At 42.4% G+C, this 27,519-nt stretch overlaps 2 protein-coding genes across 7 annotated transcripts; both read right to left on the bottom strand.

Annotated features, from left to right (window-relative positions):
• Positions 1-3,290: 3,290 nt before the first annotated feature.
• Positions 3,291-10,508, bottom strand: LOC311263379 (MOB kinase activator 2). Its single transcript, XM_084363403.1, has 5 exons — positions 10,146-10,508; positions 6,023-6,162; positions 5,794-5,890; positions 4,503-4,627; positions 3,291-4,416 (listed from the first exon to the last, which is right to left on the bottom strand). Exons 1-5 carry the CDS (start codon positions 10,220-10,222, stop codon positions 4,178-4,180), a joined length of 678 nt encoding a protein of 225 aa, XP_084219529.1. The 5' UTR covers positions 10,223-10,508; the 3' UTR covers positions 3,291-4,177.
• Positions 10,509-12,275: 1,767 nt separating this feature from the next.
• ppp6r2b (protein phosphatase 6, regulatory subunit 2b) lies at positions 12,276-26,660 on the bottom strand. 6 transcript variants are annotated; one of them, XR_014623344.1, is made up of 26 exons: positions 26,328-26,659; positions 24,766-24,940; positions 24,503-24,658; positions 24,277-24,375; positions 23,745-23,931; positions 22,347-22,484; positions 22,196-22,261; positions 21,975-22,087; positions 21,776-21,889; positions 21,529-21,649; positions 21,040-21,201; positions 20,708-20,938; positions 20,538-20,602; positions 20,340-20,455; positions 20,175-20,260; positions 20,001-20,078; positions 19,814-19,911; positions 19,673-19,730; positions 18,981-19,102; positions 18,676-18,851; positions 18,400-18,556; positions 17,748-17,827; positions 17,264-17,462; positions 16,048-16,194; positions 14,325-15,759; positions 12,276-13,128 (listed from the first exon to the last, which is right to left on the bottom strand). XR_014623344.1 is itself a non-coding variant. In XM_084363402.1 (25 exons), exons 3-25 carry the CDS (start codon positions 24,628-24,630, stop codon positions 15,726-15,728), a joined length of 2,766 nt encoding a protein of 921 aa, XP_084219528.1. In that variant the 5' UTR covers positions 24,631-24,658; positions 24,766-24,940; positions 26,328-26,660; the 3' UTR covers positions 12,276-15,725. The 6 variants fall into 6 exon arrangements, 5 of the variants coding, with proteins under 5 accessions (XP_084219528.1, XP_084219525.1, XP_084219524.1 ...); XM_084363402.1 differs by having other exon boundaries at positions 12,276-15,759; positions 20,717-20,938; positions 26,328-26,660; XM_084363399.1 differs by having other exon boundaries at positions 12,276-15,759; positions 24,503-24,661.
• Positions 26,661-27,519: the final 859 nt, after the last annotated feature.

The raw sequence follows: 27,519 nt of genomic DNA, 5'->3' as shown, positions 1-27,519 counted from the left end.
AAGATGACGTCCTCAAATGTCTTGTTTTGTCCACAACCCAAAGATATTCAGTTTAGTGTCGTCGAGGAGGAAAGAAACCAGAGAATATTCACATGTAAGAAGCTGCAATCAGAGAATTTAGACTGAATGAAAAATTACTCAAACTGATTAATTATCACAACTGTTGGCAATCATGTAACAGTTGACAACCAGAGATGTCGACTGAAGTCATTATTTTGAAGACTTGCAACTTGACTTGACAGAAAATAATTGTTCAGTTTAGTTTTTTATCTGTTTTTGTAATCTGGCCGTCAGGTTTAATCATTTGTTTTTTGTTCGATGACTTTATTCCACTGAATATCAACAATAACAATACAAATGTATTCATCGTCATACTTTTTGAGCAGGTTAGTTACATTGGACCATTATATCATTATTAGACAGGCCCTTATACCTTTTTTTACCTCTTGATATGGAGCAAGATCTCATATCAGACATATCAAACGTGTTCTTGTGCAGGGAAAGCCAGCCCGGCTCCTATCCTCTTGGTGTCCCTCGATTTACAAACGTCCAAAGAAGTAAAGACAAAGAGAGGTAGTCTGGTTCTGCGTTGGTCGCAGTGATCCCTGTTCTCCTCATTCTCCTTGTGTAACAACAGGTATTGGTTTTTGTGAGGGACGACACAGATGAGAAGCTCAGAGTCTGAACCCGATTAAAGGAATGCTCTGTATGTGGAGGTGACTTCAGGTCTTAATTAAAGGGCTGAGTGTGTGTGTCTGTGACTCAGCAGTTTGCAGTATTACCCTCTAAGCTCAGTTTCCAACACCGTGAGCCTCAACTCAGTCCAACATGTGCATTAACACATCTCCTATCTGTCTTAAGTACAAGCCTGTGTGTGTGTGTGTGTGTGTGTGTGTGTGTGTGTGTGTGTGTGTGTGTGTGTGTGTGTGTGTGTGTGTGTGTGTGTGTGATCTCTAAGCAGGCAAAGATGCTTTGGCTCTCAATGAAAAGGCTGAGTTTCAAACTTAGTCTTAACTTTGACGAGCCTGTCGGACACCTCGGGCTGAAAGGAAATCAGACGTCTGGTCACATTCACCATCTGTGAGTATAATCTGAGCAACCGTCAGCTTCACTTGTCAACGGTAAATCTAGGAATAAAATGAAGAAGATGGAAATCTGATTGGTGTTCAATCTGGAGAGTCCAATTTTTGGATGTGGACTTGAGATTTCTTCTCCGTCAGGTTCAGTGAGTGCAGCAGACGGGTTGAGGCAGGTGTCAGTGAGATATGCTTTCAGTGGAGCATACTTTTCAGGGCATTTGGATTTACACAGAGAAATTACTTTGCCAGACAAGCTGTTTTTTGTGTTTTCAGAGGATCGATCATTTCAGCACTAAATCAGCCAAGTACTAAAAAACGCAATACGAGTTTCTGTTAAGAGTTTTAGTTCCTAAAAGAAAATCTTGATATCGAAAAAGGCAGTATATAAGATAGGCGCTTTTGCTTTACTTAATCTAAATTAGTCTCCTGTGTATGGACAGTGTATTCTCATTAACATATTGTAATATCATTGGGAAAAAAATATCTTCATGTGAAGGTTTTATACATCAGTATTGTCAGACAGCTGTACATTTTTGATGATACTTTGGTGCCTCTTTGTGGTGAAATATGGGACTACATGCTCATGACAAGAGAAAAACCACAGCACAGTGCTGTAAAAATTAATTATATTATATCTTCCAAGTTGATCCTATTCAGGGTGATCCGGTGGGGAGACTAAAAACTGTCCTGGCATATTATTTAAACAAAAATATCTCAAGATTTAATTCACTTTTGTTGTGGCAGCCATGTGCGTAAATCCAAGTAGGGCACAGGGGGGGACCCGACCCCTCTATCCTGAGAAAAATATGATTTCTCCTGCCCAAAATATCACCTCTGATGGTTTGGTGTCAGACCTCCATTTAATTATTGAAACAAAGGATGTGTTAGACATCTCTTTACTTCTCCAGCTGGATAACAGATTTACATTTACAATCCTCACCAATCTTTTCATTGCAGTAGTAAGTGAGTGAAGCTGGAAATGCATCTGGTTTTCCTTAGCTGGGTGAAGCAGTGTTTGTTGTATTAGTGGGCTTCATTGCAAAATACACGTGGTACACCCTCTCCCAGAGAAAGAACTCTCTGCATCTACTATACATAGGACACTATGTACATACAGCCTGCTGCTCCGCTGGCAGCGAAACTGAGGGTCAACAAGAGTGACGTCACGGTTTCAGTATCAGTTTACTTTCAGCTTTCAGTTCCGGGTACTTTTTGTTTTTGTGACTGACCACAAGAAGCAGACAAAAGCAGCTCGTATCTCTTGTCAAATTGCCCACGGTGCTGTCTGAGCATACAAAGGTGTCTCCGGTAGCCCTGCAGCTCCAGAATCTGTCTCTTGATTTCATCAGTTAAACATCCTCGCTCTCAAATTTCCCCACTTTGGAAATGCACACAGTATATCCACAAAGGCCGAGGTGTCTGGGGTCTGTCATTACTGAACCAGCAGTGAATTCTATCTTATTGTGTCTTGAAAACGTCAAACTTGGGGATTATATCGCCTAAGCTGTGGAGCTACAGTTTGGATAATTTGGGGGCTTTGGAGAATATAAATTAAGTCAGTGAGCCCACATTTTCAGCCCATATTGACTTACAATTTGCAATTAGCACCAATAAAAGTGTACCGAATTTGTTAATACCAGTTCCTGTTTGCAATCCCACCATGGCTGTCCAGACAACTATCACTTGATTATTTTAATACTGAAGAAAACGTAAAAATGTGATGATTCTCAGTCAAGTTCTGGAGTCACAAGGAGGATCTTTGTTCTATCGACAATATGAGATGGAAGCTGGAGATAATGGTAACTTGTGAAAGGGTAGCTCACACTGAATCTAGAAATATTAGTCTTATGGCTGTGTATTCATATTTTACTGAGCCATGAACCGATAACGAGTGTGATTTCTGATGCATAGTGAGGCAAAGTAGGCTTCTCTTGCCTCCATAGTGCAGCCAGCTGTGAAGTGCACTCCTTAGTACATTTACTGTTTTTGGCTTCGTTCCATGACACTAAAATTGATGAAATGAAGACAAAGGTTTCACAGTAAATGCTGACTTTCCAGCTTTAGGAGTCCTGGAGGGTGTTCATAATTGTGACAGATGAATAGTGTGACCTGTAACTCGTAATAGTTCTGTATTTTGTGAGAAGGCCACACTGTTGATCCAAGCCTAGATGTAAACACCCTCACATGTAAGCTGAAACTCGGCCCCTCGACTCGACTCATATTGTACTTTTATTTGAAATCCAATACGCTGCAGCCAACAAAACAAACATTTGCAGACTGCAGTGAACCAGAGCCGACAGTGAAGGTTAAACAAGATGCATGCTGGGCTCCTGTGCGGGCAGCAGGTGGTGCTGCTCTCTCAAACACCTGTTGGCAGCATCGGCAGCTGCTTCATCAAGACAAAAACACATGGGATTGTTGCGGCAGATTGTAACAGAATACCCAGATGTGGAGAAGTGAGACTGAAGAAATGTATTTTAATAAAAATGGCACCTTCAATGTTCTTATTTGGTTGTCTTTAGAGGAAACCTGAAATCTGGTTCAGAAAACTGTCCTTCATTTTGTTTATTACAGAATACAGTATCATACTTACAGATGTAGAGATAAGCTGTGCTGTTCCACGCAGTTGTAGTCACATTTGCATTAACACGCCACCCTCGATGGCACGTTTTGTTTGTAATAACTGAACCGTCTGCGTCAGCTGATGTCTTACAGCAAAAGACACCAGAGGACAATTCGATTTACGAGGAAGACATAAATTACCTTGAAGATCTTGACCTTATCAAAATATAATAATGCACTATAATGTTAAAATAGACATGCAATAATACAGTTTCACACAGTAGCACATTAACTGATATGACAACTAGCTGTATACAACAGGAGCCGGTCTGATTAACTGCTTTTTAAAGCACAACAGACTCATTAAGTCTCCCGCATACTGTTCATACACAGTATTTTCAGACCTTTAAAATAAAATACATGCAGTGAAGTACGTTTAAGTTTGGCCCAAAGTGGTGCGATGCATAATAAAAGCATTATAACCAGATACAAGTTAATAAGTATGATGAAAATGTGTTTGTGTGTGCTCTTCAGGCTCAGCCTTGCTGTCCCAGAGCTGTGATGAGGTCCTGCAGCGGCTCAGTGTCCTCCAGCTCCAGCAGGCCGTGCTGCCGGCAGAAGATTATGAGGTGTGTGAAGAGTGTGTTGAGGTGTGGGTGCAGGCCCAATGCGAGCGTCTCTCTGTAGTGGGCCCAGTAAATGTGGGCCAGAGTCCTGAAAAACAGCAAAAACACCTTCTGGACGAGAAAGATGAAGCCGGTGGGAAACCCCGAACCTGGAAAAATAGGGAAGAGAAGATGGTTTAGTATCGAAAACTTGATTGTGACGAGGGACAGTGCAGCATAAATAAAATGCCTTTACCTGCTTTTGTGGGGAACACATCTTCATCAGTCAGTAGCTCCTGGATGTACGACATGGCGTAGTCGAAGTAAAGCGGGGCGGAGCACTTCAGCTTCCTGCCGTGGTCGTCGGTCCAAACATAAACCCTGACACGAGGACACACGTGGTTGTTCAAAAAACAACACGCAGCAACGGAAACTATGTTTAATGTTTTTCAAAGGATAAATATTATGATGTCACTGTCGGGTTACCTAATGGCAGCTGAGCAAACTCCATCTGCTGATAAGGACTGTCAGATGCAGTTTAAAGCTGGGGAGTGGATTGTGTGTGAGACTTTGTTTTACCTTAAAAATCAATTTTCGCTATCGTGACTAAGATTAAGCTATTATTTGAACAAACATTGCACGGGTAAAAAATATTTACTTATGTTGACAATGAATGATGATGAGTTCAGGCTTTGAGATCCCAACCATATTGAATCTTCTGCCACTATCTCCTCTTTTTTTCCACATACTGTATGCAGCAGGAATCCCCGAGATATGTTGATATGTCAGATTAAAAGGGAGTCCCGCTTTTAATAAATGGAGGTAAATACTGTTATATCTCATCTGTGCAGCCCAAAGTAAATCGAAAACTTACATTTCGAGAAATTCAGCAGCAATTTCTCTTTGCAGAAACAACCCCCAGTTACTTATGACAGTCAACAAACTGCCCTGTCAAAAGCTTTCAAGACTATTTTTGTAGAAAGTGGTGGATCTCTCAGAAGCTCTTCAAAAACTCTGAGTGTCTGCATGACAGGAAACGACTACAACAAAGTTAAAAAAATGTAGTTTTTGTTGCTTGTGATCAGTGTTCATTTCATCAACCAAAACTATACTGAAAAATGTTCAATTTTCCAATGACTAACACGAGATATTGGCTTGAAATAGATCTTATGAAGAAGAAATGTGTGTATTATTTCTCAGCTCTAAGGCCAAAAAGGCATTAATCGACTAACTGTTTCAGCACTTTTAATGGTGGTATTTGTAAGTTCAACCTAGACGACAGCCTGATCTAACTGTCTGGCAGGTTCGAAAAGAAATCTGCAAACTTGAAGCTGCTGATTATGCAGAGGTTTATTATCCTAATTGAATTAGTTGACTGAAATGTAGTGACTTTTCGTCGACTAAAACCGGATTAACGCTACGAAGGCTAAAATGACTACAATGACAAAGACTAAATCTAAAATACCTGCAACTTTCGAAACTGCTTGTGATTTGGGTGAACTGACCCTTTAAGTCCGTACTTCGGCCCATAATTCTCAGTAACTTACGTGTTGCCCGGTCCACAGGCAGTCGGGCAGGTGCTGGGTGTGCAGAACTCAGACAGTGCGCTGGAGAACAGGTTTATATGCTTGAAAAACGCCACCGCTGAAAGAAATCAATGAGAAGAAAATGACACCTCGTACATCGTCCTATGTCTGTCTTTTTGCAGCGTGCGGGGGAGGATAAAGGGTACGCACAGTCCCAAATCCGCTGCTGTGTTCAATGGGGTCTACTCACTGTTGCTGGCGAGCCACTCTGCCTGGTCGACGCCAGGCGGCAGCGCCGTGAGGGCGCACACGTCTGTGTGTGGGATCCTCTGGCACACATACTGCTGCTGCAGATACGGACGCTCCTCCAGATTGTTGTTATTAATTCCCCTTGGGAAGATAGTGCAGAGTTAATGAAGCAGAGACAGAAAGAGAAGGACAGAGGGACAGAAAATATTGCTGTGTAAAACAATCGATAGGTCAGCGGATTAATTACTCCTGCTGCGGACTGCAGATAACACGTTTTACACTCTCTGATCCGCTTTATATGTCTTGCCCTCTGCGGCTGGCAAACACACACACACACACACATGCAAACACATGCTGAAACTGCAGACGTGAACATTCAGTAAACCGGCAGTTAATGTAATGAAGGCAGTCAATTCAGAGCCACAGTAATTACTGTTAATGAAGCTCGCTGCTGCAGTGGCCGGTGCTGCAAAGCAAATAATGAAAGGACCAACGGTGTGCGAGATAATGTGCGGAGGTGAGTGCTGACTCGAGGCCTGCTGGCTCTACCAAACCTCTTCGCCTACATCAGGTTCATATACCAAGGGGAGAACGGGGTTGGTTGTCTGCTCCAATTTCAGCATTGGGGTCAGAGGTCACCTACAGGGTCGTTTCAGGAGTTAGGCACTTGACATTGAGGTGAGAGGGCTTTTGGTGTTTTCAATGTCAAAGTGCAAATACTGGGCTCTTCTGTGTTTCTCTTTCAAGCTTTTACATGATGGGTTTGCAATAAAATAGCTCAGTTGTCACGTGTGATGAGCTGAATATTGATGTTTATGTTGGTATGTAAAAGATTAAAGTTTGTTTTATGTTCTCTTGATGAGAGGGGATGAGTTAGGCTGGTGCATTTCAATGCATTAAAACTTTTTAATATTATTTTGTGGACAAAGGTGAAACAAATGCCACTTATATGCAGGCTTTTTAAACGTGGGTAAGCCCGCTTAAGGTAGGCCTTCGACTCCTTTCCCACTGCTAGGAGACACATTTTCCTTTCTATTCCTTTTTTCTTGTGTTCTTCATCACAAACGCGGTGGTGAAAGTGGCCTTCACTTCAGCGCGCGTCACAACATCGCTCCGGTCAACTGCCGGAAATTAGCGCGTCCACCTGGATGCTGTGTTTCCACCACAATCGGAGCTGGAGCTGATAAACACCTGTGACTACTGCAGGGTGATTTGCATGGAAGTGAATGCCGACCGTACCCACTGGCATCAAAGAATAAAGCCATATGTTGGCGGGTCCTCTGTCTACTTCCGTATCGTGCCGTTCCAACAGACTACAGAGCCGTTTCTTTCCTCTGGCTGTGAGACCCCCAGCGTTTTATTTGCTTGACTTATCCACCGGATGAAAGGCATTTAGAATAACCAGAACAACTAAATAGCCAATTTTCTCACTGATAGTCTTGTTTGCTTATGTAGGTCATACAGAGGCATACCTATTAAACTGAGGCTGTTTTATAACCAGTTAAAAAGTCCTTGTAGTACTTTTAAGGAGAGTAAGGTCACCCAACCTGATACTTTAGGGCTCTATTACATATTGAAAGGGATTCAAATGAAAGTAACAAGTGTGACCTGTCCTCCCCTGCTGATAAACTACAGGTAGTGTTGTGTCATAATCAGGAACACAGGACTGGCTGCGAGAAGTGACTGGTGTTGTTTGTGAATGTCAGAGTGTACTGGAAAGCTAAACTTGGCAGCAAGATTTGACTTTATGCAAACAGGGAGGCCACGTTGACACACTTTCGGCCCGTTCTGTCGGTAATCTACTCGTCTCTTTGAAAGCTACCAGTTTTAGCGCCTTGATTAAAGTGAATAGTCCAAGGTGTAAAGGCATCGGGCAGCTGCTACACTCGCTTTGTAGACAGCAGCTGAGAGTTTACTCAGTGTGACCTTGCCTACTGCGATAAGTGAAACACAGTGCCCTCTCTATGGAGTTTCACTCGCCCTGGTGTAAATGTGTGTGAGTTTAATGGTCTGAACAGCAGGTCTTTGTCCAAAGTAAAGGTCAGGAAGAGAGACAGGAACAGCGACGGAGAAGAATGTAAACATTAGCTGCATATAAAAGGTGCAGAACGTGACAATCTTAACTCGGTACAGATGATTATAGGGCCGATATTCAGCATTTTTCTGATCATCTGTATCAGTGTTTTCTCTCCGTCTGTAGTCAGCGCTCCGTGCTCTCACTCAATGTCTGCCCACTGACACTGAACCATCAAACTCTGAATGACTTCTACATAGTTCACAGGGTAGGAAGCACTGTTGCACTTAGTTTTACGTATTATCTTCAGGATTTTATGTTTTTATGGTTTAACAGTTTTTATGACCACTTCCTCCTCGTCCATCTGATTAAATCAGTCTATGGTACATATTATTGTGTGTTAGGGTCCCACTTCCTTGGTTACCACTTTGGATGCACGACATGGATATTTTTCATCTGATGCTGATAACTGATAATTACCTGCTTTTCATGGCTGGTGCTGATAAGATGACCCGTAAATTTACAGAGAAGTTCCTCTCCTTTAGTTTATGAGAACCCGAGGATATTCCACAGCTCTAGTAAGATTTTTTGATTTTCAAACTCCTCTCTGAAGCCCTGTGGAGCATGTATTGCAAGTTGCAAATTGAAATTGCATTGTCTTCCTTTGAAACTGTAAAAGCCTTCCTCACTCCTCTTTGGCTCTGTAGTCTTTTTTTTTCTTCTAGTCTTTTCTTTGTAATTGCAAACCAATTTCAAAAGGTGCATAAACGCACCGCCTGTATCAGAGTGTGTGGACATGGATGCAGGAACTAGAGGGTGCTCGGGGGGCTAAAATGATACTAACATATGCCGAATTTACAAGAAAGCGGAAACAATTAAGAATTTGTCAGAAAAAGCGCTTCACAAAGTTTATAAAGTGTCTTCTAACTCAACGACTCTCAAAATTGAGGGATTTTATAAGGGAGCCTGGGGAATTTCTGTCCCTCGCCATCTCTTCGCTGCTGTTGACTGTAGTTAATGTGACTGCTTTGACATATAGTATGTTGATGTTCAACTTTGCGGTCTGCTGTAGTGCAAAACATTCTCAAATTGTTGCCTATTATTTGTGAATGAAGATTTCATACATGAGCAACCCCAACCGTGACTGACTTCCTGCGTCCCTGTGCGTAGATGCTGGGCTTGGCCAAGATTTGGCTTCAGACTATCGTCTCGATGTAATTCCACTATCGGACGATAACCAATTTATATAAATTTCCCAATATAGTGCCGATAATTGATCAGGCTGATAGTAGTAAATACTGAAATAAAGTACTCCAGATTGTACACTACTGGTTATTCTACCTTTTTATTCTTACTGCGTATCACTTCCAAATATTGGTTATCGGTCTCGTGGACTACAAATAATCGGTATCAGTATCGGCCATGATGATAAACATATTGGTCGACCTCTGATCCTGACCATGGCCAACTTCTCCAACGTCCACAGGAACTTCTTTTGTTAACATCCTGCTCTGATCCACCTCCATGGCATTAACTCAATTACCGCCTCTTGGCTACCAGTTGTCAGCGCATACACACACACACACACACACACACACACACACACACACACACAATGAACCCGGAGCTACTTGTGATGTCGTGTTTGTGTGTAAACACTGCTCCTCTGTGACCGACCCTGCTCTCCTCCTCCTACTCGGGGCCATCTGTTTACCTTTACCTCGGCCCGTGTGGGTGAAATAAACAGTGGTGATCAGCTGCAGAGCCAGCTGGCTGCGCACAAACACGCATCCCGGAGCAAATATTTGAATAGAAACACGAACAAGTAAACAACATCTATCCTTTATCCTGCTCGGGCTTCAAACTACTTCTTCTCAACATGTGTTCCCGCTGTTAGAGGAATCCACATTTTACTGATGCCATCGGGGAAATATGCAAAACACACAAACACACACGCACGCACACACTAACTCTTATCTGGAGAACATTCCTGTCAACCATGTGCAGCCTCCCTTTTTAGTCATCCACTGCTTCAATCAGCCTTTTCTGTTATGATCTTCAAGAGTGTAAAAGTGCGATTAAAAAGTTGATGAAGAGAAACACAACTCACAGTTTGTGACTGCTGATGTCAGAGGGAGTCTTGCTGTCTGTCTTCGTAGCCGAGGGGTAGCTGTGGCACCCCCCCATGGCGCAGAGCTAAGCGCACAGCTGTTGGTCGTGCCAGCCCCACTTTTCCATCCCAAACATACTAACGCACACACTTCATCCACCCAGCATATGTTCGCCCCTGCTGCTGCTGCTCCGACACAAACATGCCTCAGCTCACAGATGAATCCATACAGCTGACAAACACATGGCAAAAGTTTTCCAGATTTAAGAAGAAGGGGGGGGAAAAAACTAGTCCAGGAGTTGTGGCGCGTCTCCTCCAGCTGTCTCGCCTCTCCTTTCGCCCCGGTGATCCAGTGTCAGTGTGTTTGTGTCTCCTTTGTCTGGAGTCCCACACCCAACAAGCTCCTCCTCTCCCAGCTCTGGAGCGGACAGGCAGGTTTCTCCGCACACACACACACACACAGCCCCATTAAAAGCACAAAAACACAACTCCGCCTTCTTCCTCTTCTACACCCACCGCATGCACACACACACACACTCCTATCCACAGTGAGACAGAGAGACAGAGAGAGAGAGAGGGAGAGAGCAGGCAGGTGTGGGTGACAAGGTAAAGGTGACTTCCTTCATGGAGGGGGGAGCAGCAGGTGTGCTCAGTATGTGGCTCCACTCATAAACTAGAGGAATGTGATGACATACTGAACCTGAGCCGAGGAATGAAAATACACTCACAGCCAAAGTCAATGAAACATAGACTCCAAGTGTTGAGATGTGAGGTGTATAAATGGTGTCCTGCTCCTCCTCCTCCTCCTCTTCTTCCCCACAGCTACATGAACTCATCTCACCTTTATTGATTTATGTGACAGCTAGGTTTATGTTTGCACTGAGGGAAGATGGTGATGGCGTGAGGGTGTAGTGTTAATCGTTCCTGGGACACACAGTATGGACCAGGATGCAACATAATCCGCTGGCTCACCTGCCCCTAAGGTAAACATGTTCCTGAAGACTCTCGCTATGTTGTCGTACTGTACACGCAGAAGGCTGCAGAAGTCTGAGAACACATTGAAATATCTGGAAGTAATCAGATGCTTTAATGCTCAAAGAAACACATCAGTCTTCTCATACTGTCCAGTGTTGGGGCACTGTATTCCCCCTCTGTCGGTCTGTTTTAGCTCCTGTCTCTTTAAGGCCCCCCTTCTGAATACCCACGCTGCTCTGATTGGTCAGCTCACACAGGCCTGAGCCAGCACAGCTCACCATGTCTCCGGACGACTCTGACTTGCTTTCAGCTTCCAGTTCGCTTCACCTCTACTGTGAATGTAGGCATGAATCATGCAAATGTGTGACATAGTGACATAGTGTGATGTCAATAAGTCACAGAATTTAAGGCGGGACTACTGACGAGGCGTTTCAGGCACCTCAGGAGCTGTGTTTTCTGTGGGAGAGCGGAGCTCCCGTTCGCATGGACTTTCCGCCTTTTACCTTTCATGACCTTTTACATGCACAACAACACTGAAGGAAAATCCAAAGCACTTAATAAAGTTTGCTAAATAAAGCACATAAGACTTCAATCAACCACTATATCAGAGGACAAATAATAGCTTCTCAGGAGAGGAAACAAGGCTAGGCAAGGTTACTTAATGTTGCTGGAATATGGATTTCTTTGTAAAGGACTCGGATTTTCCACAAAGGTCAAAAAGGATGTTTGGCACGCTCTCGAGTTCCTGGTCTCAGTGCCTCACTCAGCTCTGCTAAAAGAGAAACAGTAGCTAACTTTAGTTTAGAAACTTTAGTTTGCTAACATAAACTAACGACCAGCTTCCAGCACAACACAGAAGTTCAACATAATATGCAAGAACTTACACATTATTCAGATGTCTTTTGAAGTTAGCATGCTAACCAGCTAGCCGCGCCAGTCCTGGTTCAAAGCTCGGAGGAAATTGCAAATACTAATCAAAAAGTTTTGTTTTTCTTTAATTCATGGACATTTCAAGATTCTACTTTTAACTTGAATTGTTTGGCGCACATGATTAATTATAATGAAAAAACAGTATTACATTTGAAAGTGGTCTCAAACTTCTGGTGTGTGTGTGTGTTTCATGCTGCAAATGGGAGATAAAACAGAGACTCATGATTCTTCTTGGTCTGACATATTTATTAGGTTCATATCTGAATGTACAAGCTAAATTGACAACAGATAACAGACACATTACTCTCTAAATGGGAAAAAAAAATAAAACAAAAACACCAGCATCAGTCCACTTTACAAAAAAAAGGCATTTTACAACACAGCTGTCTTTCATACCACTTCGTTCACACACACGCACACACACACACACACACACACGTAATGAGCTATAATGCAAGAAAGATTTAAACTTTGAAATGGCCTCAGTGTTAAATAACACCCAATGGGGATGAAGTAACAATCACCCATTGTCTCTCAATTAAAAGTGTTGGGCATCCACTGCAGAGTACAGCACATACCCAATGAGGTGAATGAGATAATGTGCAAACTTAATGGCACTTAAAAGATGACTGCATTGTACCTCATGCCATTATGCATAACATCACACCGTACCCGTAGCTACACTGCACGCGCACCGCACTCTCAAGGTGAAGGACACACACACACACACACACACACACACCAAAAACACAAAGGTAAGGGTCAGACGCAGTGCTTAGGTTTTGGCGAAAGACGAGATGACAAATTCTGACCCTGTACGCACACACCCTGACATAAAACAGCCCTGTTTTTCTCCTCTAACCCTGACTTAAACCAATGCTCCCTCTCTGTGCAGTTCCACTTCAAACAGCTCAAAGCGCTGAACGGATAAAAGCAAAATGGCTGTGATCTAAGTTGAATCTTCAAAGTCTTTCTTTGACAAGCGGCATCCTCCCCGACCGCTGATAACTCCATCACATGACGTAAAGAAAGAAACACACGAGGGATCAAACGAAGACCGCTGTAGATGAATCTAGACCTGTAAGAGCATTGCAAGAAAAGGAGGCTACTTCACAGATTATGAGACCCAGTTGTGCAACTGGTGGGAAGACACACTTTGGCAGAAAGCATTGAAGAAGAAAAGTATCCTAAAGTATCTACATGATTCACTCATTCAAGTCAAACCTTCCCACCTCTTTGAGTGGGGAATAATGTGGTGACACTTGGTGGCACCACCAAATACAAACCAAAAGTGCTTCTTGAAAAAGTGCTTTCAAAATAAATACAACAATCTATGTAAATTGCTCCGTAGGCATATATGCAATTAAAGTCAACTCCTGCCCTGAGAAAGAGAGAGACGAGGAGAAAGATAAAGTAAAGCATGACTGGCACACGCAATCCTAAAAGATAGTTCTGGTTTATTACAACTGCCGTCTTGTTTTTCTGTTGATTATGATGATTTCTGATGATTAAATTGTGCTCAAAAAGTTAACTGTTAATAACTTGCCCCCAAGAAATAGGACAGATATTCAGTTTATAAGAACATCAAACAAAGAAAACACAGACTTAGTATCGAGAAGCCGAAATTAAATAATGAGTCAAAAAGTCATGTCTTTTGCAAACAATTGACTATCAAAATAGTTTGCTAAAGTTAATAATCCCTCATGGCATGTAACAAATGTGCGTACAAATGATATGATACAAGGTAAAAGTTGAAGCATTGCATCAAAAAAGGTGCAATATGTAAATATTGCCCACCTGTCGAATTCATCCGAACATATAGGAGGCAGCATATCACCAGAGTAACAGTCTAACTGCTGCTAACTGTCGCTGCCGTTGACTAATAAGTTAAGTTAAGCGTACAGTCGTGTCAGCTGACTCTGGCTTGGAGCACTGGGGGAGAACTGGTGTCGTTTACTATCACACTAAACTTCTTGAGGTACAAAGTAGCAAGGCGCTAGCTGGTTAGCATGCTAACTTCAACTGATATCCCTACAACACAATACATAGATGAAACTGTAATTTCATCACATTGTGTTCTTTTTATGTTTTAAACTAAAAACTCTTTCATATTGCACCTTTAATAACCACCTTCCTTTCTCTCCCCCACATCGGACTGGTTAACCTGATATTTGTGTTAAACTAATGAAAGAAAATAAGAATCAGGTTCTAATAAACCAGAATTACCCTTTTAGTTGAAGAATACAGAGGACATACTACAGACTACGGACTCACATTTATGCACATTCGCACTCCCAAACCTCCACGTAGGAAGCATGTAGCAGAGGAACAGGAACTGATGCTGGGGTATTAACCGAAACACAGACATCATTATTGCCTCATTTCAACAGTACGACACACACATACAATACACACTTTGCAACCTGCAAAATAACTGCCTTTCCATACATTGGATTTATTCCAAAAATAGATATAATGTTTATATATACTGTTTACATTTATATTACGCTTACATGTTACCAAGAATAGCCACAACCTAATACAGGTTCAAATTTCACAATATTACATTTAAACAGCTCTGAGGGTGATATGAATTGGTGCACATCACTGTGTCTCGTGTTTTTTTTTTAATTTTTTTGCATGTGTGTATAGATTTGGTTGCATATACATGTGTGTACAGCCCTGTGTGTGTGTGTGTTACACAGGTGTGCTTTCTTTAAATCTGCATACCTCTCCTTTGACCTGAGAATGCACTCTGTACCTGAGACAGAGCTCAAACACACACACACGCACACGTGTCTACACACATGGATACAACAGCACACACACACCTCTACACTACGTGAATCAGTCAGAGGATTGAGGAGGAAGTGACACATGATGTTCCCAAATCTGATGCTCCAAATTAACAAATTTATGTTCCACATGATCAAAGCAAAGAAATCTTACTTGGACTGAGAAATTATTTTGATAGCATGTATGAAAAAAAGAGCCAAATTATGATCACTCACACATTAGCACTGATAAAATGTCTGCCTGGCTTTGTACATTGCTAAAGAGAGAATGGCAGCTAGCTTTGCAAGCATCTTGGCTTTTGTAATCTTGGCTGATTAATTGAAGATGGTTTTCTTTAGTAAAGTGTAAACAGTCAAATGCTCTGATAGAAAATTCTCTGGGCTGTGATTCGTGACCACACATGCTCAAACAACCTGAAACTCTGATGCTGAATTAAATAAAAGGGTCAAATTTCACACTTATGCATTCAAGTGCCACAGCTGGCACACTCAGTGTAGCCTCTGCTCATCAACACAGGTAAGAGTGTTTCCCAAGTTTTGTGAGAAAATCACATTTTCAAATAGTTCATATGTAACACAATTTTGCTTTGGGGGGGTCTGGTAAGATGAAAACGTTCTTTAAAACACACATTCCTCTTGGAAGCAGTTTTAAATATGTCATGAAGGTGCAGGAGAGATCAGTAGTACCCATATGTAGATTTGTGTTATCCAACATACATACTGTTCAGGGCTGTTTGACCTCAACACGGAGGATCTCTCATTCTTCGTACAGGAAACAAAGGGCGTTGGAGGGCTGCTAACAGGAAGCAAAGATGGCATGGCTGTGTGTTGAATGGACAAGTAAGAAGTGTGTGTATGTGTGTGTGCCTGTGCTGCATCATTAGGCCGGTCCATTAGCAGAGGGCTGCGTCTCTCTGCAAGTTAAAAGAAAATGATAAAAAAGACAGTAAAAGAAAAGTCAAACAAACATGGTTTTATCTGTTAGCTGCCACTGAGGCTTCTGACACTGCCAGAAAGTTACAGTTGAAGAAATCAGTAACACCTCTTATGAAAAGAGAAAATACTGTAAAAGGCATGTTGCTGAGGATAATCCACAGATCACTGGCAACTTTTTCTAAGCTTCAATAGAAAGTTCTCAACGAAAACTGCTTATTAAACTCCCTCAAGATTGGGGTTTTATACAAACAAACACACACACTTACTGTGTTACAGAAGCTGACTGGGGAACTGGACTGGCGGTAGCGGGGCTGGGACCATCTCCATGTTTCTTTCCCTTTTCGCTTTCTTTCTCTTTGCCTTTCCCCTTGTCTTTGATGGAGAGTCCCTCTACTGGCACCTTATCTGCTTCACTGCAAAAACAAATGTAGCTGTAACAAACTGGATGGATAGCAAGGGATCGTCACCTGACCATAAAGAAAAAACTCCAGATGCTACTTTCTGCCTTTAGCTATATTTCACCAGCTATCTGCTCTCAGCTGTCCACACTGGCTACATTACCATGCCCAGCACGTACAGCAACCCCGTGCATCCACTCCTCTGTTACTGCCAATGTGTACTTTAAGTTCGGCAAACAGTTGCTAAGAGCTAAGGTAGTTATTCTCAGATTCCAAGTAGGATCTCTGTAATTGTAGCATGCTCGTAGGTGAACGTTCGTTAGTAACTAATGTGTTGACTTGTTAGAATGTTGAATCAGTGGCAACCTTTGCTCACTGCATGCTATCTGACAAACTGTTAGTAGTGTTGGTGCTCTGAAAGAAAACAAATCATGTCACCTTGGATCAATGTTATGACTGAAAGAGTTATCTGTATCATATAACTACAGTGAGTCATACACTCATCTTTTGGTACAGCTGCATAAGTAAGATAACGGAGCACCATTTGATTTATAAGATGCTTAGTCGATTGTTTCATGCCAGGGGGTCGTCGCTGGGGTCATGTTGAGAATGTGGTATGAGCCCTAGGATCGGGAGGAAGGTCCTGTAGGTTCTCTACAAGTCCCCTGCTGTGGGTTAGTGTATTTTTGTGGAAAATTAGACTTGTCCTGAATAATGGCACAATTAAATGTTACATCGCATCCTGTTAAATGCAACAAGCAAACTGAAAACATGTGGCACATCTGTTCTTGTGATGGCCTTTTAAAATCCCTCAAACAACTTCAGGAAAACATTCCACACTCCAGAGCAGAGGACCTCGAGCACAACATACCGTCTGACTGCTGGTCTGAATACTCTGGAGTCAAGAAAGGAGGGAACAGACAGGAGGAGGGCAATATCAGAAGAAAAACAGAGAAGGTGGAGGTAAAATTGTATGGGAAAAGTTTGGAGGGGAAAGGGAAAGAAGGGTGATAGATACAGGGGGGGCAGACTGTACCAATCAAGACAGAGAAGCTGCATATTATTCGAGTGTGAGTGTTTGTACCTGCTGAAGACTGCCCTCTCATTTTTGGCATCCACGGTGAGCCGAATGGTCTCCTTGCCAGCCCCCGTGGTGATGGTCTCTGTGGTGGTCGAAGACTCTGTCTTGCTTTCCTCGTCATCGCTGTCTGAGCTGCTGGAGGAGGAGCTGTCTGACGCCACCAGTGGAGCCTTTCTCGCCACACACACACTCCACACACATGCTGCAGAGAGTGACGGATAAGAAACAATCTGACTTTAACGTGGATGTAAGTTAATTTTTGAAGAAGTCAACTCATATTAGCGGTAAGAGATAGAGAGGCAGTTGTTAAAAGATGCCAATCGCTTATAGGTTTGGGTCATATGACTCCATGAGCCTTACTATCACATTACTTTGGCTTTATATCTGCACATTTGCCAGCTATAAAATCCTGGCTTCTAATCCTGATTAGTAATTTAATTTGTACCTAAATCACTATAACTCAAAAGGCCATGCCGCAGCAACTTACGGTTCTGGTTTGGTTTGGTGCCGTCTGATCCGCTGAGCTCTGAGTCCACAGGAGAGCTGCATCTGGGGCCTGTTTCAGAGCTAGGGACATAAATCACACAGATAAGAAACCCCGCAGAAAATACAGTGTAGATAATAAACTACAGACACAGCTAATGAAATTTAAGGATGAATCTGTCCCCACAATATTAATATTAATATTTTTTTTAGCATAAGCAAAGACAGACACTCAAGTAAAGACAGACACACACCATGTCTGTCTTTGCCTTTGCTAAAATAAAATATACTTTTGAATTATTGAAAGCAAATTAAAAAAATATCTAAATACTTTTGGAGACAATGGGTACAATCCATGTTTGAAAGTTGTATTGTTTAACGTGTATGATGCCTGTGTCACCACAATAAAGGTTTTTGCTGTGGACAGGATGTGTGATACAGGGACAAACTTGATTTAATGTATTTAAACTACTTTTTTAGTTAAGCTGACTGATGACAATTGTTTTATTATGTGCAGTTTCACAATTTCTGAAAGAGTCATGCAAAAATATTATTAGTATATATTATCAAAAGTGTTATATCAAAGCAATACCTTAATATGTTTTCAGGCAATTTCTCAGAAAAGCTCCTCATATTTTAACCACACACAGACTCACCAACAGAAAGGCTGGAAGTCGGTGAACTTGGCCCATCCTTTCTCCTCTGCCTCTGTGGCAGCTGGTTGGGAGTCTGGAGTGTCCCAGGCTGAGAAGCCCACTCCTGCTGCAGGAGCCTTTGAGTTCACCTCCCCAAAGTCTGCAACCCAGCCAGTGCCTGAGTATTAAGAGCACCCAACACAATCTACATGAGACACTCGCCAACAACCTGCTTTAGTCCTAATATATAGGTCAAAGACAAAATTATGCATTACTATACAATGTGACATTTCTCACTCTTTGTTGTCTCGGGCGGGCCTAGGCTTGAGAAAGGATCCAGGTCATCTTTAGGATCTTCTCCTTCCTCAGAGTCAGAGTCTGCTGTTCTGTCAGAGGTCTCACTGCCAGATGCTGCTGTCCTATCACCTGGTTTACTGGCTGCTTGGCTCTGGGATGACTGTGATCCACCAAACCTTAAATCAAACAAAACATTTTAGTGTGTCTGATTGAGCACGGACAATTTATTCACATACATTATTCTGAAATAAATAATTCCAAAAACTAATGTTGAGAGCATCTGTATTTACTGTTGTGTGTCTGACCTGTTACGGGACTTGGCTTGTGTTGCAAAGTTTATCTCTTTCTCCTCCCAAATGTCCTCTTCATCATCATCGAAGGGCTGAATCCTCTCTTTGGAACAGGCCTCAAACACAGCTGTATTAGCCTACAAGGGCAGGGGGACAAATGAAATGTGTTAAGTTTAAACAATGTACATCAATATTCATAATGCTGCAGAACAAATGCTAAGGGGAGGACTAACCCGTCAATATTTTTGATATTAGCATCGACTCAGATGACTGTAAAGTAATGAGGGCAGACCTGTCGATGGGATGGGCAAGTAGGAAGTTGTAAGGTGGTGGGGCCCATTGTAGTTGTGTGTATGTCAGATAGTTTTAGATTTTTTTGGCCTTTAGTGGCTATGACATACATTCGTGCATCTTTAAGACTTAACAAGACATCTAGTACCCTGAAGTCTCACAGAAATACAATGTCAGAGAATTAAGGCTGACCCGAATGCTGTGAAACTTGTACCCATGTCATGGTAATAGGTTCCAAATCCTGCTTTGGGTTTCTCTTTTTTTGTTTTGTTTTGGGCTATAGCCTTTCATTAGTCTCATGACCTGCACGCATGAAAAAAAGGCACGTGCATGTGATTCACGGGCTCTGAACATCAAAGCCCAAAAAATGGTATTCGGGACAAACCTACATAGAACAAACATGTAAATACACTCACACTGTCCTGGCCTGCATCGATGTTGATATTGATCTCTGCAATTCGGTCAAACGTTGCCCTGCAATGACAGCAGAAATCACTCAATTGACACACAATAACAAAAGTTCACTATCACACAGATAAGAGTGTACTTTAATTTACCCAATGCTGTCATCATGATCAGTAAACTCCTCATCATTGAAGCCAAACTGATCTACAAAGTTAGCGGTCATCTGCTGGATCTGGTAGTCAGAAAAGGCCTAAAACACACATCACAGCTAGAATTAGATTACTGTCTCAGATAACAGAAGCCCTCAGTGTTTTTTTGTGTGTGCTTATGTCTGTGTACCTGCTGTAGTGTCAGTTCTTTCGGGAAGGGGCTCTCCATATCATCCTCGGAGGATGGCCGTGGGTTCCCAGTGCCAATCTGAACAGTGGAAAAGCACCACAAATGTCACAATGAGTGTGTGTTTCATTACAAACAGCTATTAGACATGGTGGATAAGCATGTGTGCATGTTTACCAAGTCTATGGTGTTCCTCCTATTGGCTTCTGACAGGGTCTGGTCCACAAAGGTTTCCCAGCGCCCTCTGTAGTCCTCTGGCAGCTCTACATGCAAGAACAGTAGCATTTAGAAAAATATATTCAGGCAGAGTATTACAATAACTTTATTTCCACAAACACACACCTGTGATGAGGCTACTAATCTGGGTGTGAACCGGGCCCTTCTCCAGGTTGTGGACCACTGTGTTGGCAATCCTGGTCAAATGTCCCATGTATCCTCTTCTCATACCACCTTCAGACCTGAACACAGAAGTACCACACTTAGGGAACCCCATATGTTACTGCCTGCTAGCAAAAACAACATCATTTCAAAGCTTCTTACTGTATTTTATCATTCTCTTCCCACGCCTCGAGAATCCTCTGGACAAGGTGGCAGTGCTGAAACAACTTGTGAGAGACAAAGATTCAGTCAATCAGTTGTTTTTAATCAAAACGAGCCATTAGATCAAATGTCACTTAAGCCTCTTGCTTCAAACACAAACAGACACCCACATGAGTCACCATCAGATTATGTGCAGAGTTTTCAGTGGTGACCGGAGGTTCAGAAGGGGTTTCAGTCACAGCCTGCTCTTGAGAAGCATCCTGAGGAGGCTTGAATTTTTCCTGGGCTCCCAAGCCAGGCTGAAGCCTCATTTCATGGGCACATGGCCGGAGGATGGCTGCAACACAAAGCTCCACTTGGAGGTGCAGGAAGTTGTTCCACGTATACTTGAAGAACAAGTCCTTTAAAATAAAAAAAGGCACACATTTTCCAATGAGACATTTAACATTTCCCACTTTCTCAACATTGTACTCTGAAAATATAACACCTCTGCTCATCTCACCAGAAGTAGGTCCATCGTATTGAGTCGGCAGAGCTCCTGTGCTACTACTGCGTGGCTAGCGGAGCTGGTATACAGCAGAGAGGCCACCAGTCTGGCTACGTGCAGACGCGTGTTCCCTAATGGCTCCTCCAGCACACCCAGGGTAGTCAGCATGGGATTTCGCTAAAAATACACAGATAGATGGCAGACAGGAGTTTGGAAACTTTGAAAACAGTCTCAAGGTTTAGCAGAGTTTTGTTACACATTTGCAACTAATGTATAGAAGTGGTTATCTAAATAGCAGAGCAACAAAGATAACTACTGAAGAATGGGGTTGCTGCACTGCAAAAATAACACCATGCTTGATATTAATAGCATGTTCTCGCTCTCTGCAAGTGAAAGACCCGGCCCTTGTGTGTTTTGTTTATCTGTTAACTCATTTTTTGTAGTTATCATGCTACACTAGCTGATATTAAGGCCATACAGATGATTATATCTTTGTTTATGTACCTTGGGTGGCTCTAGAAGTAGCTGGTGGAAGTGTAGCAGGTGAGGTTGGATGGCCAACAAAATGGTGCTGTTAACAGTGTAACTTCTCTCAAATCCCTGAGCGTCCATTACACCATCCACGCTGTCATAAACACAGACCAAAACACATATCAAGCACATGACGAGGATCCTGATAAATCATTTAGCGATCCATATAAAGTAGAACTAGATAGCATTACGTGTACACATTTTGAAGTCTCACACTCACACAGGCCTCCTGATTTCCAGTAATGTGAGAAGAACTTGAATCCCATTGATGATACAGCTCTCAGTAGTCTCTCCTGAGAACATATTCTGCAACAACTGCTCCACACACTCCTGCCTGCAGGAACACAATGGAGTATATCTCCACATCCTGTAAAGGGAGTGCGAGCATGTGTATGTGTGTGTGTATCTGTCTGACTTACGACTCCAGCACAGTCAGCAGAGGGTCAGGCTGTGACATCTCTTGGAGCTGATTGGCCTGGTCTCTGCTCAGACGAATTATGTCACACAAAGTCTGAGATGCATTGGACTGCCTCTGTGAGAGAAACACACAGGCCTGTAAATCCTCTATCTGTGAGGGCCAGCAACAGTATTTTTTAAAATGTTACCCATTTGTATAAAAATACTTGAGATGCCCTCTTACCTCTTCATCTCTCTCAGGGTGAATGAGCTCTACGAGCCTCTGTGCAAGCTTCTCTTCATTCAGCCACTGTTGAGAAAATATTATATTAGAACTGCAAACAATATCAGTGTTTTACGTGTAAAATATGAATGTGGGTCAATTTATCTCATACAGTAAGTGTTTCAAGCCGAAGTGGGGGTGGCTCCACACAGCTGATGAGTCTCAGGAGCACATCCATCATGGCTGATGTATCGATATGCTTCAGGACCAGGGAGAGGAATCCCTCCTTCCGTCGCAGGAAACTAAGCACCTGAGCAAAACCGAACGTAGAGGAAACACCAGAAATCAGTTAAAAGTTGTCACTGGGATTACTTATTAGATAGAAATAAGATTATCAAGATATTGTTTCTCGAAATATAACACTTCCAAATGTAATTTTTTATTGAATAGAGCAGCAAAGATGAATTTCCTTTCACCTCCAACATATATTTCAAAACATTTGCAAACATGCAATGGAATGCTCTTTTCATTCTGCTTCAGTTTCTATGCACGGCACAGATGCTTGTGCTACACCGTTTTTAGAGTGCAATCAATTATTTAGCTTCAGGGTTGAGAGTTTTAACCCTGTCACCGACAATAAGTGTCAATCAGTTCAATTCCAGCAGATGTAACCTGCTGGGACACTTGGCAACATAAACCCTGCAGTGGAACAGTCAGTAACAGTATTTCTTATGTTCTTTTCCTGAACCCTTGTTTTAACCTTGATGTAAAACCTCATGAGGTAGAGGAAGGATGAGAAGGAGAATTCATGAGGACGGAGGAAATGACAACCACAGTGCTAAGAGAATCCAACTGCACTTTGAGGACAACCCAGTGTACCCTATTGAAAAGGAGATAAGAAAGGAAGCATGGAGGCACCTTTCCTTTCCTTTTCAACCACCTCTTATAACAGTGGCCACTTGGATACTTCCAGCTCATTTAGGAGCGTTCCTAAGCGAAAAAGACTTTCCGGCCAGAGCGAGGCCTAAATCAAAACCACAATGCAAACTAGTGAATATGCAAACATTAGAGCGCTATACAACTCCTGACCACATACAAGCATTCGTATTCAAATACAAAAATCTATACAAACAAGTACATCCAAAATAAAGCGTCAAAGAACCAAAGTAATGGTCAAGGTCACGAGGTCACCAGAATAATTTCAAATCCTCCCTTCTGGAACGTAAACATTAAAATGTCAAAGCTTTCAGAAAAGTTTGCAAGATATGTCGTTCTGGACAGACAAGCCGATTGGTAGATGGACAAGCCTACTGACCTTGACATCCTCAGGACCCACAACTAACACAGTAAAACACAGTTGAACTATGTGCACTGCTTGTGTGTCGGAGCATCTACTGGTTGGCATCACAGCCATCTTGGTTGAGAGTAATTCCCAGTGCGAGCAGGTATTATCCTGCTGAAAGCACCCCTCAGACTTTGTGAATTAAATCACAACAACACAACAACATAGCTGTCAAGTTCTCCGAGTAATGCCCTGTGATTTAGCTGTGTGCGTATGTGTGTGTGTTACCTGCTCAGTCTTCCGTGTGATGAGGTTCCCAATTGTCTTGCTAAAGAAAGACGCCAGGAGGGGGTTAAGTGGGGATGGCTGCTCCAGGAAACCATACAGCGTTTCCAACAGGGGCTCCTCGTTACCCAGCTTATCATTGATCACTCCCACATCACATGTCAACAGCTCACATGCTATATTTGGATACCTGGAATAAATAAGAGAGAATACACCTGGCAGTAAAACCAAGCAGAAGCAAAATCAATTCTTATTTTCTACTTTACTTACTAAAGTAAACTGGAAAAAAATATATTTTCTGGAACAGGATTTCTGTCTTTTACAGGCTGATTATCCAACAGTTTTTCCATTTTGAATGCCTTACAAATGGCTCAGATGACGAACTTTTTTTTTTTTTTTTTCTTTTTACAGGTTTGAGCCAACTCAAGCTCTCATCTTTACTATAAAATTGCTGGTAAGAGATATGATGTAGTGCAGCACCAGCAAAACACATTTTTCCTGGATACAGGACAGCACATTCAACACCACCACCTACTTGAAGCGTTTGATCTCCTCTACACCAGCAGGGGGCTCTGTAGTGATCATACGGACCAGCTCCTGCATGCAAGGGTCCTGGCACAGGAACAGGAGAAGCCTACAAATCCATAATAATGAGAGGGGAAGCACCAGTTAGCAACAGCAGAAATAACTGGAGACTGAAATAATATAATAATAATAATAATAATGTGCTGCTGATGCGCTAAAGCTAACACTAAACACACCTCCTGTTCTGTGCCTTGCACTCCTGCAGGACATCTTCCTCATCCATGAGCTCGATGAGAGTGACATCCTCTTTGTCCAGCAAAGCCTCCAGGTGAGAAGACGTGTGCAAATCAAACTTCCAAAACATGGCTGACGTTATAGGCACATACACTTAGCTGCTGACGAAAAGAGGATGTGACAGGCATACATGTAGAAGTTAGTGGCACCGTTTTCAAATGTGCACTGAACAATTTCGTGATACAAACATACTGTATGCTCTTACATTTGGACAAGGACTAGTATCCTCTTCAATCTTGCTAAACAGCCATTTGCCTTATTAACTTTGCATGGCCTGCGCATCAATCAGCATCAGCAAATTGAGAAAATGGAGACACAAACACACCCAGTTGACTCATACTAACACCACACACACAAACCCAGGAGAGATTGGCTTCGACCTGGTAATGAGAAACGAGACAAATGAGAAATAATAAAGGTTAACGAGTCACTTCCAGGAAGACTTACTCCGTCTTCTTTAGAAGCCAGAAGAACAGTTAAAGTCGGCGTAAGTAGCGCAGGGACTAGGCTTGCACTCTGGAAAGAGCAGGAAGCAATGCATCTGTGATTGAGTTAATGCTGCACATCTGCGTAATTGACATTACTTAGCTTGCTTTGAGAATAGAAACACACATCAAATAAAGACTGGAGTAAGAATAATGCAGAACAAAACAAATCCCCTAGCTTTAGTGTTCGATATGAAATAAGACAGCGAGTTGGGGGGCAGACTATTGAGTCTTCTGACATCGGTGTTACTACAAAATGCCAATTTAAGACTAGGTGTGTTGAGGATGACAGTTTAACACTGTATGAGGCAGGCAGGAGCTGTCACTTGTCATTGACTTTCAGGTAGGGATCACAAGCTTACATCCCCCCCTGAACCAAATCAAACCACAGATGAAGCTGAGAACAGTACAGCTTCATGATTCAGCCCCATTATCCCTCACAGTAAACACTTCCCATGGTAAACATGCTGCTGAATTGTGGTTAAGGCCCTGCATGTAAATGGACACGATCCTGGATACCGCAAAGTCAGCAGTCACACAACAAAACACGTGGGGAATACACAGTTTTACACTGTAAAAGGAGACATTTAGCACAACTTGCTGATTTCTAAGCACCATCACAATCGATTGCATAACATTAACGATCTCCTGAGTGTGCTGCCCTTGTTTACCCAGACCTTTTATAAACATGTTGAAGCTAAACAGGTGCTTTAAAGCTCAAACTATGAACTCCAGCGATTCATCCTTCCCCTTTTGTTAGTTATGGATTTTAAATTTCTAACGATGCTCAGCTGTAAGACAGGCCTGTCTTGCATCCTGAGATCAGCTGGTAGCGGTTACAATTAGCCATTAACGGATATTAGTCACAACAGGCTAACACTCAGTATTCAGGTTGATTAGCTTATCAAGACAGTTATCATATCTTCACGTTAAGTTAGCGTATCTCCTCTTATCAACCCTGTCTATCAACGACGGTGCCTTTCACTCACCCTGCACGAACATCGTAAACCTGCCCGCTAGCAAACGTCTCAAATCATCTTTTTGCTAACGTTAGCAGCAACTGTTTGAATACGGTACCGGGTAGCAGGCGATGTTTATATCAAGATGAGCAAGCTAGCATCGGTGTGTTGTTTATCACGGCTGCGTGGCTAGGTGAGACGATGTCCCTCCTGATAGCGTAACCGTCTTCCGACCACTTGACAGCGAGGAGGGTTTACCTTAGGTTACATCTTCCTTTTTTTTTCTCAACCTCCCTCCCCCCTTTTAAACAAGCCACTCTTACCGTGTGTCCATTTTATCATCCGCAACATGAACTGGCAACGACTTTGGGCTGTCAGGTCACCCAGAGGCCCATAGCTGGCTGTTAATGACTGCGTTTGTTAGCTTGGAAGATATCAACCCTTTCTTTCTCTTTCCCCCACCCCTCCCCCGGTTGCAATGTCATTTACACAGCCGGATACACGGACGTTAGCCTGCCCGAGCGGCTGTGTTGACACGGTCCGAATTTTACTTGAGAGCAGGCGGACAAGAAGAAGAAGAAGAAGAAGAAGAAAAGGAAAGGAGCTGTCAGATTTGGAAATCAAAATGGCGGACACCTAGAACGTAATCAAAAGTTCGGCTGTCCATCAAGCGCGTGCGACCAACTCAGTGTTTGTTTAACGGCTGTCATCCTAACGGTTCATCGTAAAAACATCACGTTACTGCGGTAAAAACGTGATATCACTCACATTATCCGCTTCTTTGTGAGGAAGTTGAACTACCAATACGTAAATAAATAAATAAATTGTGAAATAAGATGCAATAAAATACAATTTCATCACGAGAAACTGCTTATGGACACCACATAGTGCGACACGTGTTTAGGGACCGTCGCTCACTGTCTGTCCTTCTGACGCCCAGGGACCACTTTAATGTTGTTGTTGATAATAAACAAACAAACAAAAAAAATGTGGTGTTTGTTTGTTTTTCCACAGCTCTTCCTTGTCCATTATCACCTGTTAGATATACACTACTAAAATAATATTTTTTTATTTATTATTTTAGTGTTTCAGTTGATTATTTCTTATTTTTCTGACATATCTGGATTTTTATTCTGTGTTTTTTTGAATATATTTGTGCCCACAAAATAATGCAACATATTATATATTATATTTGACTTTTATTGCATGCATATATATGCACCCGTATCCCAATATCCCTGACTCATTTTGAGTAGTGTAAATACAAATTAGGCCTACCTGTGTGTACTCTAATACTACAATATTGGATGGGTGAATGTGGGAAGGGGTAGAGCCAGCGTCTTGTTATCGGAAGGTCGCTGGCTCGATTCCCCTGGTCTGCATGTCGAAGTGTCCTCAGGCAAGACACTGAACCCCAGACTGCTCGTGATGGGCTGGTCGGCACCTTGCATCAGTGTATGAATGAATATACTGTAAAAAGTGTCTGCTAAATGCCCTAAATTTAAATGTAAAGAG

This window comes from Pagrus pagrus (assembly GCF_965226575.1).
Source record: "Pagrus pagrus genome assembly, chromosome: 10".
NCBI lineage: Eukaryota > Metazoa > Chordata > Actinopteri > Spariformes > Sparidae > Pagrus > Pagrus pagrus.
Note: the sequence above shows the minus strand (reverse complement) of the source record. Positions and strands in the feature narration are given on the sequence as shown.